This window comes from Dichotomopilus funicola, assembly GCF_033296635.1.
Source record: "Dichotomopilus funicola strain CBS 141.50 unplaced genomic scaffold C8A04scaffold_116, whole genome shotgun sequence".
NCBI classification, from domain to species: domain Eukaryota; kingdom Fungi; phylum Ascomycota; class Sordariomycetes; order Sordariales; family Chaetomiaceae; genus Dichotomopilus; species Dichotomopilus funicola.
This window is the reverse complement of record NW_026944137.1, coordinates 1-16,971: the sequence shown is the minus strand read 5'-3', so window position 1 is coordinate 16,971 and position 16,971 is coordinate 1. Positions and strand designations below refer to the sequence as shown.

Genomic DNA, 16,971 nt, shown 5'->3' with positions numbered 1-16,971 from the left:
CCCCCTGTCCTAACCCATCCCTTCCGTTCCCGCATAATCTGTCTATTCCTAAACAAACTCCGCCCCCGAATCAATAACGCCGTAATCAACGCAGTAAACCTCGCCGCAAAAATATCAAACGCCCATGGTGAAATCATGCTCGATGCCGGGCGTGACACTGGCAATGAACTAGGATGGCTGTTAGTTGTTTCAGACTTATTAAGAGAGCAGCACAACGAGAAAAGACATACCTTGAGGAAAACGACAAGGTACTGGTCCACGCGGATAGCCACTTCCTGATCCGCAACATCATGCTGGACCTCCTCCCATTCGTCAACCTGATCACCACCAGCCGGGGCAGCAGCAGCAGCAGCAGCAGCAGACTCCGCACCAACATCAAGGTTGGCAACCTCCCCCTCCAACCCTTCGAGTCCCTGGTTGCTGCCGGCGCCTTGGCCCGCCTTCTGGCGCTCCCGCCGCAGCTTGAGCGCCGCATCCGCCCGGTCCAGGAGCGTCTTCATCACCGGTGCGTGCTTGCAGGGGTGTATGCTCGCCATCTTGACGGGGTTGGCGAAGAACGGGAAGTCTTCGAGCGTCACCGTCTTGTCCTTGTAGTCGCCCACGATGTCCTCCATCATGAGCTGCGGGGCCAGCGGCGCCCCGCTGGGTTGGTAGCCCGACATGTACATGCGCGGCGTCTTGTACCATGGAGAGTAGACGATATAGAGGGAGTAGGTCCGCCTACCACTAAAGCCGCGAGAAGAGATCAGTCAGCATGTGTTAGAAATCGATACCGCCGGGGTGCCAAAATCCCCTACCTGTTCTTGTCCGCCTCTGGGTCCCGGATGATAGCCTCGTCGTCCTCTTCATCCTCCATGTCTGGGATGTCATCCTCATCGATGACCTCGCGATCGCCTACATTCCCAGCATCGTCGACCGTCCGTACCTCTCTGACCTTGAGCGGCTGGGAACTAGTCAACCCGCCCGTGCGCAGCCAGCCGTCGTCGTCATCGCCGCTGTTCTTGCCCCCCTCTACCACGGCTTCCTCGTGGCCCGCATCGCCGGCGAAATCGTCGTTCAGCCGGCGCTGGCAGGGGACGTGCCGGGTGACCAGATATTGTTTCCCGGGGGGGAGATGGCTGATGCGCTTGCCTGGGGTCTCGGCGTCGGCCCACGACCACGACGGGAACTTGAAGACTAGGTAGTCGCCCGCGGCGAGAAACTCCTCCGGCGTGATTTCGCCCGTGTTGCGAAACGTCGACGTGTGCGTCGCCGGGGTGTACCTGTCGCGCAGGCTGTTTACGGTGGAGTAGAGGAGATTCATGACGGCGACAGAGGAGAGATGTGGGTGATGGATAATGTTCGATGGACCGGGAGCGGGGGTGGGGCTCGTCGAAAAGTGGTTTAAGTAGGTAGCTAGATCTGATGATAGCAAGGTCCAAGGCAGGCCGGCAGTTTCGGTTTTCGGGATGCGTTGGTCCTGTTTAATGGGCCAGACTTTGTTGCACAAGTTTGGACGAAACCCAAGGGGGTAAGCAACGGTTGTTGGGTTGGAAATCGGAAGCAGAACGTCCTGTTTATGGGCGCACTGGTAGGTACTTGGTGAATGTGGAACCTCGAACGAAAGCGGCTGGCGAAATCAAATGACGACGAGTCACGGCCCCTCGTGACAGGTCCAGTTGATGGTAGCCTTGCAGAGAGCATCGGCTTCCTCGCCGTTCCGATGAGTCCCTTGGCAATCTCGGGTCATTTGGCGGGGTCGGAGCTCATGCCCCGCTGCGTAATTGCATGGCAGCTGCCTGCCCCGCAACGGCCCGACACTGCTCCACTCCTTCCCCCTGATTGGCGGTCCCTGCAGCTGTCCAATGTTCTTTGGGGCTGGCCGCGCAACTTCCAAGATAGGCTGACGACAATAGGAGGCAAGCTTTCTTGGTTTAGACCCCACGGCCCAATCTAGTCCGTCCCAATATCATTTATCTTGTCCTTCACATCGTGAAGCTGCTCCCCCGAGCAACGCGTGGTATTATTTTGCGGTATTACTGTCCTTCTCCGCCCACGGTGCCTGCGTAACGTGCTATCTCATGCGCCCGACGCCGTTGCATATCTAGTAAACAACTCGACGCGACAACCATCAATATTCCAACCCCGGCCACGTTCATCCTCCATCTGTTGCCGTCCCAATCGTGTGCTTGATCCGCAAGTCCTCCGCGCGGCACGGCGTCTGTCGATAATAGGTGCCCGATATGGCGACCATACGCAGCCTTGATCACACCAAGTCCGTTCGCCTCCTTCCCCCCCAAGCGAGTGACCGTCGGCCTCTCTCAGCCCCTCTCAGCCTTGACTCTAGCTCCCCTTGAACCCTACTCTGACCAATTTCTTCTGTACACAGATCGGAGGCTGAGCTGGCCATCAACATTAAGAAAGCGACGAGCCCCGAAGAATCAGCCCCGAAGCGCAAGCATGTCCGCAGCTGTATCGTCTACACCTGGGATCACAAGTCCTCCCAGTCCTTCTGGGCGGGGCTCAAGGTCCAGCCCATCCTGGCCGATGAGGTCCAGACATTCAAGGCCTTGATCACGGTCCACAAAGTTCTCCAAGAAGGGCACCCCGTGACGCTGAGGGAAGCAATGGCGAACCGAGGGTGGATTGACAGCTTGAACCGCGGCATGGCCGGGGAGGGCATGCGTGGTTACGGTCCTCTTATCAAGGAATATGTCTACTACCTCCTTGCCAAGCTCTCGTTTCATAAGCAGCATCCCGAGTTCAATGGCACCTTCGAATACGAGGAATACATCAGCCTCAAGGCAACCAATGACCCCAACGAGGGCTACGAAACCATCACCGATCTGATGACCTTGCAGGATAAGATCGACCAATTCCAGAAACTCATCTTCTCGCACTTTCGTAATGTCGGGAACAACGAGTGCCGAATCTCTGCTCTTGTGCCTCTTGTCACCGAGAGTTATGGGATTTATAAGTTTATCACCAGCATGCTTAGGGCAATGCACTCGTGTAAGTTTCTCCCCTTTGTCTGTCGAGGTCTTACGGGTAACGCCGCTCACACTGCTGCGCAGCAACGGGAGATAACGACGCCCTTGAACCCCTCCGTCAACGATATGACGCCCAACACTACCGTCTCGTCAAGTTCTACTACGAGTGCTCCAACCTTCGTTATCTCACGAGTCTCATCACCATCCCGAAGCTGCCGCAAGAGCCGCCCAACTTACTCGCAGAAGATGAGAACGCCCCCGCCCTTCCCGCCCGCCCTAAGCAGGAAATCGAGAAGCGCCCAACACCTCCGCCAGCACCCAAGGCCGAAGAGCCGGACGAGATCAACGAGTTCTGGAAGAGCGAGATCGACCGGCAGAACAGGGAATATGAAGAACAACAGCGAGTCTTGGAGGCACAGCAGCAAGCCGCGCTCCAAGCGCAACAGCAGGCCCAGCTTCAGGCTCAACGCGATTTCGAGGAGCAACAGCGCCGGTTGATGGAGCAGCAACAGCGGGAGCAGGAGGCCTTGATGGCCCAGCAGGCACAGTGGCAGACACAAGGACGGCTGGCCGAGCTGGAGCAAGAAAATCTCAACGCGCGGGCGCAGTATGAGCGCGATCAGCTCATGCTCCAACAGTACGACCAGCGTGTCAAAGCGTTGGAAAGCGAGCTGCAGCAGATACAAGGCAATTTCGGACAGCAGCTGGGAAGTAAGGACGACCAGATCCGCGCATTGCAAGAGCAGGTTAATACCTGGCGATCCAAGTACGAGGCGTTGGCCAAGCTGTACTCACAACTCCGCCACGAGCATCTCGACTTGCTTCAAAAATTCAAGTCCGTCCAGCTGAAGGCGGCATCGGCGCAAGAGGCCATCGACAGGCGGGAGAAGCTCGAACGGGAGATCAAGACGAAGAACCTCGAACTCGCCGATATGATCCGGGAGCGTGACCGGGCCCTTCACGACAAGGACAGGTTGTCCGGCTCGAACAAGGACGAGGTGGACAAGTTGAAGCGAGAGCTCCGGATGGCTTTGGATCGCGCAGACAACCTTGAACGTAGCAAGGGTAACGAATTGTCCACCATGCTCTCCAAATACAACCGCGAGATGTCCGATCTTGAGGAAGCACTGCGCACCAAGTCGAGGGCGCTTGATGAGGCTCAATCCAAGTTGAGGGACGGCAGCTCGGACCTCGAGGCCCTGCTCCGTGAGAAGGAGGAGGAGCTTGAGGTCTACAAGGCCGGCATGGACCAGACGCTGATTGAACTTAATGAGTTGAGGAACAACCAGGGTGCCTCGGACCAGCTGCTAGACGGTCAGCTCGACGCCATCGTCCTGGCTCAGCTTGACAAGATCAACGAGATTATCGACTCGGTTCTCCAGTCGGGAGTGCAGAGGGTCGACGATGCCATGTACGAACTCGACTCGACCATGCAGGCCGGCAACCAGAGCGCATCGCCGAATTATGTTCTTTCGCAGATCGAGAAGGCCTCCGCCAGCTCGACCGAGTTCGCCACATCATTCAACAACTTCATCGCCGATGGCCCCAACAGCACGCTCGCGGATCTGATCAAGAATCTTAACGTGTTCTCCGGCGCTATCGCAGATGTATGCAGCAACGCCAAGGGTCTGACGCGTCTGGCAACGGACGAGAAAAAGAGTGACTCGTTGATTGCCGGTGCTCGTCAGTCTGCGCATGCGACTGTCACCTACTTCCGCAGCTTGCTTAGCTTCCGTCTCGATGGCATGGACCCGGTGCAAAGGACGGACGTTGTCATCAACAGCAACAATGAGGTGCAGATCAACCTCCAGCGGCTCAACAAGATTGTGGAGACCTTTGCGCCAGGCTTTGGCAAACTCGCCGGCAAGGGCGACCTGGGCGATATCGTTGACCAAGAGCTCAACAAGGCGGCCGACGCCATCCAGGCTGCGGTTGACCGTCTGAACAAGCTCAGGAACAAGCCGCGTGATGGGTACTCTACCTACGAGCTCCGGGTTCACGACTCGATTCTAGACGCCGCCTCGGCCATCACCACGGCGATTACACAGCTCATCAAGGCAGCTACTGTCACCCAACAAGAGATCGTGCAAGCCGGCCGCGGTTCGTCGTCGCGCACGGCATTCTACAAGAAGAACAACAGGTGGACGGAGGGCCTCATCTCTGCTGCCAAGGCGGTGGCGTCGTCGACCAACACGCTCATCGAGACGGCTGATGGCGTGCTCTCGCATCGCAACAGCCCAGAGCAGCTGATCGTAGCGTCCAACGACGTGGCCGCGTCGACGGCCCAGCTTGTGGCCGCCAGTCGCGTCAAGGCTGGCTTCATGAGCAAGAGCCAGGAGAACCTGGAACAGGCCAGCAAGGCTGTCGGCGCTGCCTGCCGCGCGCTTGTTCGCCAGGTGCAGAGCATGATCAAGGACCGCGATGCCGGGGAGGAACAGGTGGATTATTCCAAGCTCGGCGCGCACGAGTTTAAGGTGCGGGAGATGGAACAGCAGGTATGTCACTTTTGTCATTGTCACTTTTTCTTTTCGTTATTTCCCTTTTCATCATTGTCACACCTCGGTCTCAACCAAGAGCAAGTCATGGCATCACCTAACCGCTCTTTATGGATTCAGGTCGAAATTCTGCAGCTCGAGAACGCCCTATCTGCGGCCCGCTCAAGGCTTGGCGAAATGCGCAAGATATCATACCAGGAGGAGTAATATGATCGAGGGCCTCGGAGTTATTTGGCCGTTGCTCGGGTTAGGAACACGGTGTGAAGCGTACATAGTAGCAGCTTATCCAGATCGGCTCAGCGACGAGATTGACAAAATCGTATCGGTCGGGATTTCGCGGTGGGGGCTGAGAGTGACGGACGCGCAGCGTTCCATTCGACGTTCGCTCCGCCGTCCCCGCGGAAAGAGTTTCAACCAATCCCTAAACTCAGTTTTTGAGAACTTTCGGCTGGTGCTCTCGTTGGCTGGTCCAGCTCGGCGTTGAAAGGAAGATCCCTTGCGCTTCCCGCAAGCTGGCAAACATTGGTCACCTCGCTGAGTTATTCCCGCGGAGAGTCCCTAATTCCTCTCCCTCGATGGCCCTTTTGCTACCAATCGCATAAAGTTACCTGTAAGATCTCTGCGGTGTACACAGGCGTTCCGCTACACTGCGCTACAGTGCCTCGCTTCCGGTGACACGACATCATCCAAGGGCGGAACCGTTACGGATGCTGTTTGCCCGTCACCCTGCCCGTCACCCTCGGCCCGCTGCTGATCATGTCTCCTAGTCTCTCCAGTTCCACCCCACCACGCGCCTGTAATCCACCGCGGCCGTTCCCAATCTCTCCGATTGCGAGACAAATCGTCTTGGTGATTCACAATCCCGCCCGAATTGTCCCCAATGCGGATTGATGTGCATTTGAAGAAAACCAGGATATCTTCATTCGGCAAAGAACACCCGAGCCCAGACTCGGAAACCCAAAGACCGAGAGAGAGAGAGATCGAAAAGTCCAACCAGGCAAACCAGGGACGGGAATCAGTCCGAGATGGCCCCTTAGGTGGCCCCCATTTCGTCGCCCTTGCCTCGCTTGTTTGCCAGTACGCCGCACTGGTCATTTTGTGACGCCCTTCGCCCCCCCGCATTGCATGATGTTTGCTCCGCGGACCACCACCACCACCTACGAGTGACCACAAACACCGAACCTCAGGCCATCCCCGCCTCGCGCCGCGCCGCGAGGTAAGGTAGTTAGGTCCAGGTCCCGGAAAATCCCCCCAGCCCTAAACCCTAACCCTAGCACACTCATCACTGTGCAACGCCGCTATCCAACTTGCACAAAACGAGCCAACACACTTCAACAACCAACAAACTGGGTACCCTTGTAAAACCCCCACGACCCCTTGCTAGACTTGAGTTAGCTCGCAGCCGAGCTGTGACGGACCGAAAGACTTCGGAGTTCTTTCCGAGCTCTCTGCGATCTTGTCCATGGAGGGAATCGATCAAAGGGCACGAGTTTAGTGTAGTGTAAATTGAAAGCAATCGAGAAGCTCAAAAAGTATTTAATTAACGTTAAGAACAACCGGGAATGTGGCAACCAAGATTTCCACCGCACGAAATGATCTGTCAAACGATCCCGTACACTACAACGTCGCACAAAAGCCTCCTCGCAGCCGAAACATGCAAGAGCCATCCCACCAACCCGACCCAGGAAAAACATCCCTTGCAACAACCAAGGGGGTGAAGCCCGGAAGCTCCCCCGCTGTGTGGTGTGGTGGTGCCCGGTGGCGTTTCTGCTGTGCCGTGTATAGTGTAACTTGCTGATGTGAATCTGTGCCCCGAGCCTTGCCGTCCACCTTCCTCGAGGTAGCGCGCGCCGGCATATTTGACCATCGGTTTTCCGATGCCTTTTTCCTATTCGTAGTGTACTTGCTGAAGGAAACGTCAGATGCGGAACAGAAAAGGTGAGAGCGACCGAACCGACCGACCGACATGCCTGGGCCTGCATGATCCACCGTGTTCAGCAACCCCACCCGGGGTCCATGGAGGCCCGGTCGGACAAACCCACTGCGGGACACCTGTGCCCAGTGCCCACCCAATTTGACAAGCCCGCTCGGGCCAGGCAAGCCAGGCTCGAGCCAAAGCCTCCAAAACAGGAGTGCGGCTGATGCAAGATTGGCTGCGCGGATGTTCGGAACGGCTGCAGCAGCCCCTGCGCCGGGTGGGTCTTGGGTCTCTGGTGGGCGAGGGGGTCCTGGTCGGATGGTAGGTCGGTTTGCGGAACCCGGGGTTGCTTTAAATCGACGACAAGTCACATTTTTCGTTGTCAGATTGTCATTCTCCGCCCCGCGGATGTCTTATTTACGGGGCTAATCTTTCGCTGCACCACTCCCTTGAAGATTAGGTCACAGAAAATGCAGATATGAAGGTCAGGTGGTTTGTCTTTTCGCGACCGACAGGCAGAGAGCGAAAGGGGGCCTCATCCCTCAAAGTAACACATCTCTAAGGTACCATGGCAGTCTTGAAGTCAAGGAAGTGCGGAATTGAACTTGATCTCAGCCATCAGAGACACCCGGTATGCAGTCGTCCTCACACGGATCGAAAACCCTCCCAGGGTTAGCGAATAACGTCAACGTGACGCTCCGACTGTTTTTTCATCCCTTGCGCGAGAGAACAAATCGGCCATCATGCTCCGTCGACCCTTGCCCAGAGCATTTATTTGACCTAATTAGATCTTAATTACCCCATTAGTTTTAGCTCTTAAGGGGAAACTCACACAATCCAGACCGCCGCCCTTTCTTTGCATAATCCAGACCCGTCGAGACGGTCTCTCCAATCATTAGATTTGCTTGAAACAGTGTACATAGAAATCAACTTCGAGGAAGGGGGTAAATAAAATGAGCAAAACTAAGGATTTTGGGATTAGTACTGATACGCTGAGGGGGTCAACGAGCATCGTTCAGGATGCTACGGTGGTTGTTCTCTTTGCATCAAGTGCATCTAAAGAATTGCTACCCGCGTCGACGCCACGGAAAGGAACCGGACGCTCGCTCAAAGCCATCTGAGTCGAAGGGAATCAAGCGCAGAAAGCAGATCACTAGTCGCTTGAGGCACAGATCCAGGTGAATTGTATACCTTCCAATAACAAGTAGCGGTAGGCCCACGATTATATAGTCTAAGCGATATCAAAACTCCACGACGCCTCTCATCATCGTCCCCTGTCAACGCTCGTCTGAAATTCTCCGAAATTGATGCCAAGGAATAGTAATGAGGTTTATCCCCTGCAGTGAATTTAAACCCTAACACGACCGCATGCATAGTTACTCCAAAGAATTTTGGGGGCGTTGAGCGTTGATTATTCGTTCTAGCGATCGTAGCGAAAGGATCCAAAAGGCAATCAATGGCCAAGACGGTTACCTCGGCGTTGAGACCAGTTCGGGGCCGGACCCGGTAATTACTCCGATAATCTTTGAAATCAGAACCTAAGCCTACCGAATATCAAGTCTTGATGAAACTCCCCGGCATTCTTTTTTGACGGGAGAATGAAATGGATAGTTAAGCGTTTCGTTACTCGAGTTCTGACCCGAAATTTTTACCGCCCAGACAAAAGAGGATATGCGAAATAGAGCCTGCGGGCATGGGGTTGTGCCCTACCTACCTCGTCCGTTTGGGGACGCTATTCAGAGTGAACTGAATAGGGTCGAGTAGGCAAAAATTCCTATTGTGGTTACCTCTGAATAAGGCACAAAGAAAATTTCTTGCGAGTACCTGCCCCGCCCAGCCATCTGTTTTGATCACACTCCCACCACCCCCCCCCCAGCACACACACCCCTCCATTTCCCAACTCCCTTCCATTTCCCAGAAAGGTAGTAAGTTTCTCTCTTCATTTCTTTCAAACCTCTTTCCTTTCCCCTCCTTCCAACAACACCAAATTTCGAGTGCGAGCACTCTTGAATTCTCGCCTCCCAACTTCTTACTTCTTTTGTTCCTTCACACAATCATCATCCAAATTTCTTTCACAATTCACCACATCGACACCAACCAAACAATCTCCAATAGAACATCAGCAAAATGGCGACCGATATTGCGGCTCAACTTGCCGACCCCGCCATGATCAAGTTTCTCGGCGCCAAATACTGGAACCATTTCGCCATCCAGCTCGGCCACTGGAACACCATGAAGGTCGTCATCATGGATGAAGAGATGTTTCGCTTGATCCCTACTGCCGTCAAAATTGAAATCGCTCGCGAGATGACGTAAGTTTGTTCCGCGCATTCGTCTTGGTCTTCTCGTACCATGAGCTTACAACCATCGCAGCAAGTATCTGGAGGAGCCCGTGATGTACGCTCGCGACTGTGACAACAAGAGTGTCTGGATCCTTGGTCCCATTAGGATCATGCATCCTGACACTACCGTCGTGGGCAACGTCCCCGTTTGGGACCCCAAGAAGAAGCTTGTTCCTCCCCCGGATCTCAAGAAGCTTCCTCGCCCCCAGAACGCGTACATTTTGTACCGCAAAGACATGCAGAACAAGGTCAAGGCTGACAACCCTAACCTTCACAACAACGAGATTTGTAAGCCACACTCATCCAATGTCTTGAGTATGTTTCAACTAACGACTCTCAGCGATTCTCACTGGTGCCATGTGGAAGAGCGAGACTCCTGAGGTCCGCGCCAAGTACCACCACAAGGCCGCGGAGATCAAGGCTGAGTTCATGCTCAACAACCCTGATTACCGATACACTCCCCGCAGGCCTTCTGAGATTCGCCGTCGCGTGATTCGTCCCCCCGGCTTCCAGCACAGCGCCCATGTCAGCGCCCTAGACGAGAACCGCCGGGAAGGTTTGAAGATCACCAGCGAGATCACCAGCCACATTCCCGCTGCTCAGCGCTTCTTGCCTCCCGTGGCTGAGGCTGGATGGACCCCTTATCACCTGGTGCCTGGCGCCTCCACTCCCACTGAGCCTGCTCTGGAGGATACCGGCGATGACGAGGCCGCTACCCCGGACGAGCAGATTGAGACTCCGGCTGCCGAACCTCATGTTGACGCTGACGCTGCCATGAACGACGCCCGTGGTCCACTTTCTATGGAAGAGATCATGGACGGCTGGGATGCGGGTGCCGACATCACTCAGATTCTCGCCCATATCTAACCGTTCTGCACCCCACTCTTGCAATCCTCGGCATTTAAGACAGTGTCGCCAGTTTCCGAATTACCAACTGACCCGAGCCGCACCCACATATCTTCGGAGCATGCTCGGGTAGCGCGGTGAAGAGAAGTTGCAGAAAATCAGAAAAAAAAGTAGAAAACAGAATGACAAAAAAGTAAGTATCCGGTGCCTTTCCCTAACGCTGCACCGATTCATTAGAATTTGTCACTGACTCCGGCAACAGAAGCACCACGACAAGGTCGTTCTTCGCCAATTTGACAGCCCGCTCGAGCCAAGCCCTCCAAAACGGGAATGCGGCTGATGCAAGATTGGATGTTCGGAACGGCTGCAGCCAGCCCCTGCGCCGAGTGGGTCTCTCGCTGGTTGGGCGAGGGGTCCTGGTCGGATGGTCGGTTTGCGGAACCCGGGGTCGCTTTAAATCGACGACAGGTCACATTTTCCCTTGTCAGATTGTCATGTTCTTGCCGCCGAGTTTCTCCAAAGCCGCATGGCTCCCTTGTAGAGTATTGTTGTTGGCGGGGCGTAAGACAAAACTTGCAGGTTTTTCCGCGACTGCGGCTCCCCTCAGCGGGCTGGATCGGAAATAACCGGCAAAATACATTGGCACATCGTGTCAAGTACACTATTGTTTGTGTCCCGAACCTGAACAATTTGAAAACCAAAGACGACATTATGACCAGACTAACCATCCTCTGTCCCAATGAATTGCCTCCTTCTCGGCACCCTATTGCGAAATGTACAAAGACAAACTGAGAAAGTTAAAGATCTCATAATCGAAATAGGTGCCTAGCAACAACTTGAAGATTCCTTCCGGCGCTGATGATGCGGGCGGCTTTGGAAATGATCAACCCCACTTTGACTTGCGGCACTCTTGAGAGGTCACTTCGACGCTGGACCCTCAGTTGAATTCTAAACAGGCGTCAGTCTTTAAGATACGGCCACAAGCCCAAAGGGGTGTTGGTAAGCAGTCGAGAAGCATCACTGTATCACTCACCATGCATATAGAACTGGTGGCCGGGGCCAGCATGATGGTTGAGCGTTCCGTCGTCTTCCCCGCACCAGTTCCCACCCATCGTTGTGTCAAATCCCGCGGTCCCATGATGAACCATCTGATACGGCATGGGTGCAAGGATGGGCTCGACGCTATCAACGTAGTGAGTGGTGACTTCCTGGAGGCTTGGGTGCTCCGGCGGGATACCGAATATTCCTCCCATCGCAACACGAGGGCTCTGTTTGGCGAGCTCCCGGATGTTTTCGATGACAGCATCCTGGGGGGTGTTGAGGCATATGATGCCGGCGCCAGAAAGCTTCGCGTATATGGACTCGGGTTGGGAAAGTTCGAGACCACCAGCGATGCATTTTTCGAGTAGACACCGTCCACTCATAGGCTGCATGCGGCTGCTAAAGCTCCGTGGGTTGGCGCGTTCCACGGTCTCGGCACCGTTCTCATCCCGGATCCGTTCCCAGCCCAAAGTTTCGAGATAGCTGTCGCGATCAATGATGTCGAAATGTTCAACTGCGAACGCAATCCAGTTCTGGAGTGTAATACCGTCCTCCGAGAGGGAATCTCTGATGACCGAGTATACAGCGCAAATAAAATCCCATTGCTTGCGGCATGGATCCGCTTTCCAGAGCTTTGTCATGATGGGTGACTTCTCCCTCTGGGTGAGCGGATACAACATCGAAGAGTAGTACGCTAGGAATAATTAGTAAATGACAGCATCGCACTGCGCTTCCAAACTAACCGCGATACCCGAAGAAGCCATTGACTTTCTTCTTCGTCGACTGCTGCGAAGCTTCAATTGGCATCATGTTGAGAGATGATGAGTTGGTGTCGGTGTGAGGTTGTCCTTGAACTGCTTCCTGGAAGGCTTGAAAATTCAAATTGATTCCGGCCATTTTTGCATGACCAGAAGAAGTTTTACGCGGTGGGGGATGAGGATGATTTGGCGGTTGACGGTCGCAACAAATGCGTGGAAGCAGGCAGGAAGTTGGGAACATCCAGGAATATGCAAACCTCGAGGTGCCAACCCCGTTTTAATTGGAGGCTGTAGGGATAGATTTATGGCGCTTACCGAAGAGGGATTGCACTAAATATAATTTTCTTTGTCTTCTTTTATGTGTAATAGCATTAAGACATGTCACTTTGCGGCTCGATTTCATTTCCCACTTGCGTGTCTCTCTCGCATACCTAGGTAGCTAAATCTCGTAATTTACAACATCGCCGACTTCTCACAAGTTTCGCCTTATGCGTAACACACGACGACCTCTCACCACCAACGATCCTCCGTCTGAAACCAGTAGTAACGGAGCTCACCCTCTATGAATTCCGGCATGGGGAGAATTTCGTCTCCTGACAAAGCAGTTCCCGCTAACTCTGGCGCGTTGATCTCAGCATTCAACGCCTCCAGCCTTGTAACACCCAGCACGTCGAATTCCGCGGAATGGATCTAAGAATCTCGGAGTTAGGATGCAAGGTTCGGTTTCAAGGGTTTTGGGGCGCTAACATACGTCACTTAGATCTTCGGGACTTAGGAGACACAGGTCCTCCGACTCTTTCCAACCCTTGAAGAAGTGCGACAAACGGCGTTGGACCCTCCGGACTTTGGTCTATTTGGGGTTAATGGCTGACATGATTAAGGTAGATAAGAGGGAGAGCTTACGTCTCTGATAAACTGATATAGGCGTGGACGAGGGAGCCGGCGGTACTGTTTGCGTTTGTTAGCATATTATTCCGTCGGTAATCATACGCCTTATTTGGTAACTCACGGTCTCAAACATGTCACGATATTTGTTATAATCGTTCATAACTTCTGGCTGCAGCCAGGTAATGGTGTCCGGAAGATAGACCTTGATGTAATCTCCTCTCTCGCGTTTGCGAAACAACATCGGGCGTCCCCAAACTAGAACGAGGTTGCCGAAGAACTTGTGCCAGTGCGTGCCCGGCATATGGGTCAAGGGGTTGAACGGCTCCTCGGTGTGCCAGTATTCACCGAGCTTGCTCAAATCGTCCTGAAGATGCGGATCGGGAGCTTCGTCCGGTTCAGCGTCGCTATTTTTGTGGAGAATACGGCCGCCGAACGCCTTGATATCCTCATCGTAGATACAACCATTCTCTTTGCCCGGGTAGGTTTCCGCCCTGTTGTGGAGGATAAGAGTGTTGAGCAGCTCCATGACCAGTTCCTGAGCTTTCTTAACTTGGTGCTCCAAGGATGGATCACCTCCAGACGCGAGGCCTGTGCTGTGTTGCTGAAACGCCAGAAACTCCAGGACGGCGTTCGAGGAGGCGAGAAAGCGGCAAACATTCTCGGTTATGGCTTCTGGGTCAACAAGCACCAACGACGGCGATTGTGAGATCTTTTCAGTCATAACTAAGAAGATGTTCGTCGTTTGCAGAATCGCTTCGAAGCTGTCCGCGAAGTCCTTGATTTCGGTCTGAATCGTGGATCGAATGTAATGAGCCTGCATACGTAGCACCGCCTGATTAGAGGAGTGATTGATGTCAGTACTTCATCCGAGCTACACGTATTGGTTATCCTCACTTTTCCCAGCGCACGGCGATCCCAAGACAGGTGCTGAACCCCGCGAGGGTTGAGGATGGTGCGGGGCCTCATCGCACTTTGTGCGTTCGTCATGTTTCAATGTTGATATGAAGGTTGTGTTGTTGCGAAACTGTGTCAGCCAACTGATCGATTAGGTGTTGCGTCTGGTGGGCTGTTGTCAATGACCAGTCCACACGGTTTTGGGGACAAGACAAGTTTTGATAAACTTGGGAAATCATAATTCTACCTGGTGGGTGTGGTGGGGGAAGGGGGGCTTTTTTATAAGGCAGTATTTTCTGCCTCGATGTCCCTTCCTGTTGTTCCTATTGTAGATTGAGTGGTGGCCCGTGCTTACTATTGTTCTTTGAGAACGATTCTAAGCACAATGTGGGAGGTTGCCTTTTTGGGAAGGCAGCGCAAGTCGTGCAAACTAGTAACTTAGACCTCCTAGCCCAAAAATCATCCTCGCCCACACAAGTTTATTCTTTATCTTCCAACCCAATTTCTTCCCTCCGCCATTGAGGGACTCTTTTCTATTCGCTTTCAGAACACCGACAAGCCTATTCAATTTTCAGCACACTCAAGTGCAGTCCAATCTCACCACTTTCAGCAACACTTCAATTAACCGACAATTCCGACCATCAGCACAGTCAACATTATGGCTTCCAACGTCATGGTCCCTTCCGCCACCCCTGTGGCCCAGGCCTCTCCTCTGGCTTTCATCTTCGTTTCCAATGAGATGATCGTCCAGTGCATCGCAAACTCCGATGACCAAACTGCCGCCGTCAAGGCCATGACCACCGCCTTGGAGAACTTCAGGTAAGTTTTTGAAACTCCCACATCCGACATCAATCATATTGACCAATCATAGAAGCTTCAATGATGGCAAGCATGCTACCATTGTCCGCCCGAAGGGCACGAACAAGTACTGGATCACCAGTGCTGCCTTTGCCTTGACTCTTGATCCTTCCAAGTTCAAGGTCGTCAAATCGACGGAGCACCTTCCATCAAACACTGGTAAGTAAACAATGCGGCCGTCACCTAGAATTAGTTCTAATTGTCTACTCAAGCCCTGAAGGTTCAGGTCCCGATGGAGCAGCAGGTCGTCACTCAGAACAAGGTCACCAAGATGCGCATCCGTCGCCCGAGGAACCAGTTCATCATCTACCGTCAGCACATGTCGGCCAAGATCCATGCCTCCAACCCTGGCGTTACTGCTGGCTGCATCTGTAAGTTGTTTCTCTCACTAGTCTGCCCAATCTTACTAACGGTGAGCAGCTCAAATTGTGGCACAGACTTGGGCGGCGGAGAAGCCCTCTGTCAAAGCTTACTACAAGGCTCTGGCGGATGAGGAGGATCGTCTTCACAAGGCGGCCTATCCCGGTTACCGCTACATTGCTGGTAATCGTAACACTCGCGCCGCATCCTCGAGGCGCCCCGAGGCTCACGACCCGATTCGGGTCGATGAGAAGCTGATTGCCGCCGGCTTCTGAGCAGTCTTGCCAATCAATCGACTCCCTTGCGACTGACGGTATCATGCAACACCCCTGAGGAACGCGCCAGATGAATGTTTGGAGTTCAGAAAACCACAAAAAAAAATCAAAACAGAATGACAAAAAAGTAAGTATCCAGTGCCTTTCCCTAACGCTGCACCGATTCATTAGAATTTGTCACTGACCCCGGCAACAGAAGCACCACGACAAGGTCGTTCTTCGCCAATTTCCAACTGGGCCACCCGAATGGGGAGTCCGGGAAGCGGCAAGAACTCTTGACAATGTATGTTTTGAGAGGTTTGCCACCATGCGTTTATTGCCATGCGACATGATCATGAAGACAAGAAAGGTTATGGGAGGGGCATCGTCAGGATTGATGATTGATCACTCATGCTATTATTCCCTGGGATTAAGTTCTCTGGGGAGGATACGACTCGACTTGGACTCTAGGATTTGGTTCTTGGAGGACGAACTTCTGGGATGCAAATCTTTGGGAGGAGAAGGATCAAGTAGCTGACACCATACTTTCGGGGATTCGTTTGTTCATTTTGATGGTTGATTCACAGTCGGTAATTCGGGGAGCATGAGCCGCAAGAGGGGGACGATACGTAGTAACTGGCACAATAAAAAACCTGATTTGTAAAACTTCTTCCTTGCTGCCCATGCCAATTGTTCCGGCCGAAAACCTCTATCTTGGTGTTGTGACTCGGCAGCCGAGACCCCGCGAATCCTCGATCTGCCCGTCGCCACCCCAGCGGCATCTGTTCCGAATGACCTCGCTGTCCGGTTTCTCGCCACACTGACGGAGAATTAATCAGAGGGAATCTGTTTTCAGATAATTAATCTATTAAGGTCCTGTGCTAAAAACGGTAATTCGCTCGAGCGACAAGCTCCCACGAGGTCAAAGAAACACGTCGGATACGGAAACCCGCATTCGAGGGCGTCATGGCGCATAAATAGGAAGAGGCAATCCGGAAGACAGAGACAAAGAACCGGGTACGGTGAACCAGATTAGTCGGTCTTAAAGGGCGTTGGGTTTGATTGTGTTTCTGGAACAGAGTACAAACCAGCGCTCTTGTGACGAGGGCTCTTGCAGAGAGGGCTCGCATCAAGAATCAAAGATATAGACACAATAATCTTCTTTGGCCTTAAGGTCCTTGGTGCCTCGCAACTCTGAGCTAAAGTGTACTTCGTACCTTTTGACCAAAGAAGACCAACTATGAGGAACTGGCCCTATGGCAGAATGTAGATAGGCGTTTTATTATATTATTGAGAAAGCTTATAGAAAGAGAACTACTTAGGGTTATACCTTGCCTAGGGCTCCTTA

General features: G+C 53.3%; 6 protein-coding genes across 6 annotated transcripts; 3 read left to right on the top strand and 3 right to left on the bottom strand.

Annotated features, from left to right (window-relative positions):
• Nucleotides 1–114: 114 nt before the first annotated feature.
• On the bottom strand, nucleotides 115–1,303 carry C8A04DRAFT_33186 (autophagocytosis associated protein; the record flags this gene model as incomplete). The annotated part of the gene is made up of 3 exons (XM_062782361.1): nucleotides 115–168; nucleotides 231–726; nucleotides 798–1,303. 3 exons carry the CDS (start codon nucleotides 1,301–1,303, stop codon nucleotides 115–117), a joined length of 1,056 nt encoding a protein of 351 aa, XP_062632709.1.
• Nucleotides 1,304–2,222: 919 nt separating this feature from the next.
• Nucleotides 2,223–5,671, top strand: C8A04DRAFT_33185 (endocytosis protein end4; the record flags this gene model as incomplete). Its single annotated transcript, XM_062782360.1, has 4 exons — nucleotides 2,223–2,254; nucleotides 2,369–2,991; nucleotides 3,054–5,464; nucleotides 5,585–5,671. The coding sequence occupies 4 exons, from the start codon at nucleotides 2,223–2,225 to the stop codon at nucleotides 5,669–5,671; spliced, it is 3,153 nt and encodes a 1,050-aa protein (XP_062632708.1).
• Nucleotides 5,672–9,509: 3,838 nt separating this feature from the next.
• C8A04DRAFT_40799 (mat a-1) lies at nucleotides 9,510–10,591 on the top strand (the record flags this gene model as incomplete). Its single annotated transcript, XM_062785070.1, has 3 exons — nucleotides 9,510–9,694; nucleotides 9,756–10,012; nucleotides 10,065–10,591. The coding sequence occupies 3 exons, from the start codon at nucleotides 9,510–9,512 to the stop codon at nucleotides 10,589–10,591; spliced, it is 969 nt and encodes a 322-aa protein (XP_062632707.1).
• A 1,004-nt stretch (nucleotides 10,592–11,595) lies between these two features.
• On the bottom strand, nucleotides 11,596–12,508 carry C8A04DRAFT_15951 (mating-type protein MAT alpha 1-domain-containing protein; the record flags this gene model as incomplete). Its single annotated transcript, XM_062778676.1, has 2 exons — nucleotides 11,596–12,305; nucleotides 12,355–12,508. 2 exons carry the CDS (start codon nucleotides 12,506–12,508, stop codon nucleotides 11,596–11,598), a joined length of 864 nt encoding a protein of 287 aa, XP_062632706.1.
• Nucleotides 12,509–12,879: 371 nt separating this feature from the next.
• C8A04DRAFT_33182 (uncharacterized protein) lies at nucleotides 12,880–14,244 on the bottom strand (the record flags this gene model as incomplete). Its single annotated transcript, XM_062782359.1, has 5 exons — nucleotides 12,880–13,059; nucleotides 13,121–13,219; nucleotides 13,273–13,317; nucleotides 13,379–14,089; nucleotides 14,152–14,244. 5 exons carry the CDS (start codon nucleotides 14,242–14,244, stop codon nucleotides 12,880–12,882), a joined length of 1,128 nt encoding a protein of 375 aa, XP_062632705.1.
• Nucleotides 14,245–14,809: 565 nt separating this feature from the next.
• On the top strand, nucleotides 14,810–15,644 carry C8A04DRAFT_15941 (high mobility group box-domain-containing protein; the record flags this gene model as incomplete). Its single annotated transcript, XM_062778672.1, has 4 exons — nucleotides 14,810–14,970; nucleotides 15,023–15,168; nucleotides 15,222–15,380; nucleotides 15,430–15,644. 4 exons carry the CDS (start codon nucleotides 14,810–14,812, stop codon nucleotides 15,642–15,644), a joined length of 681 nt encoding a protein of 226 aa, XP_062632704.1.
• Nucleotides 15,645–16,971: the final 1,327 nt, after the last annotated feature.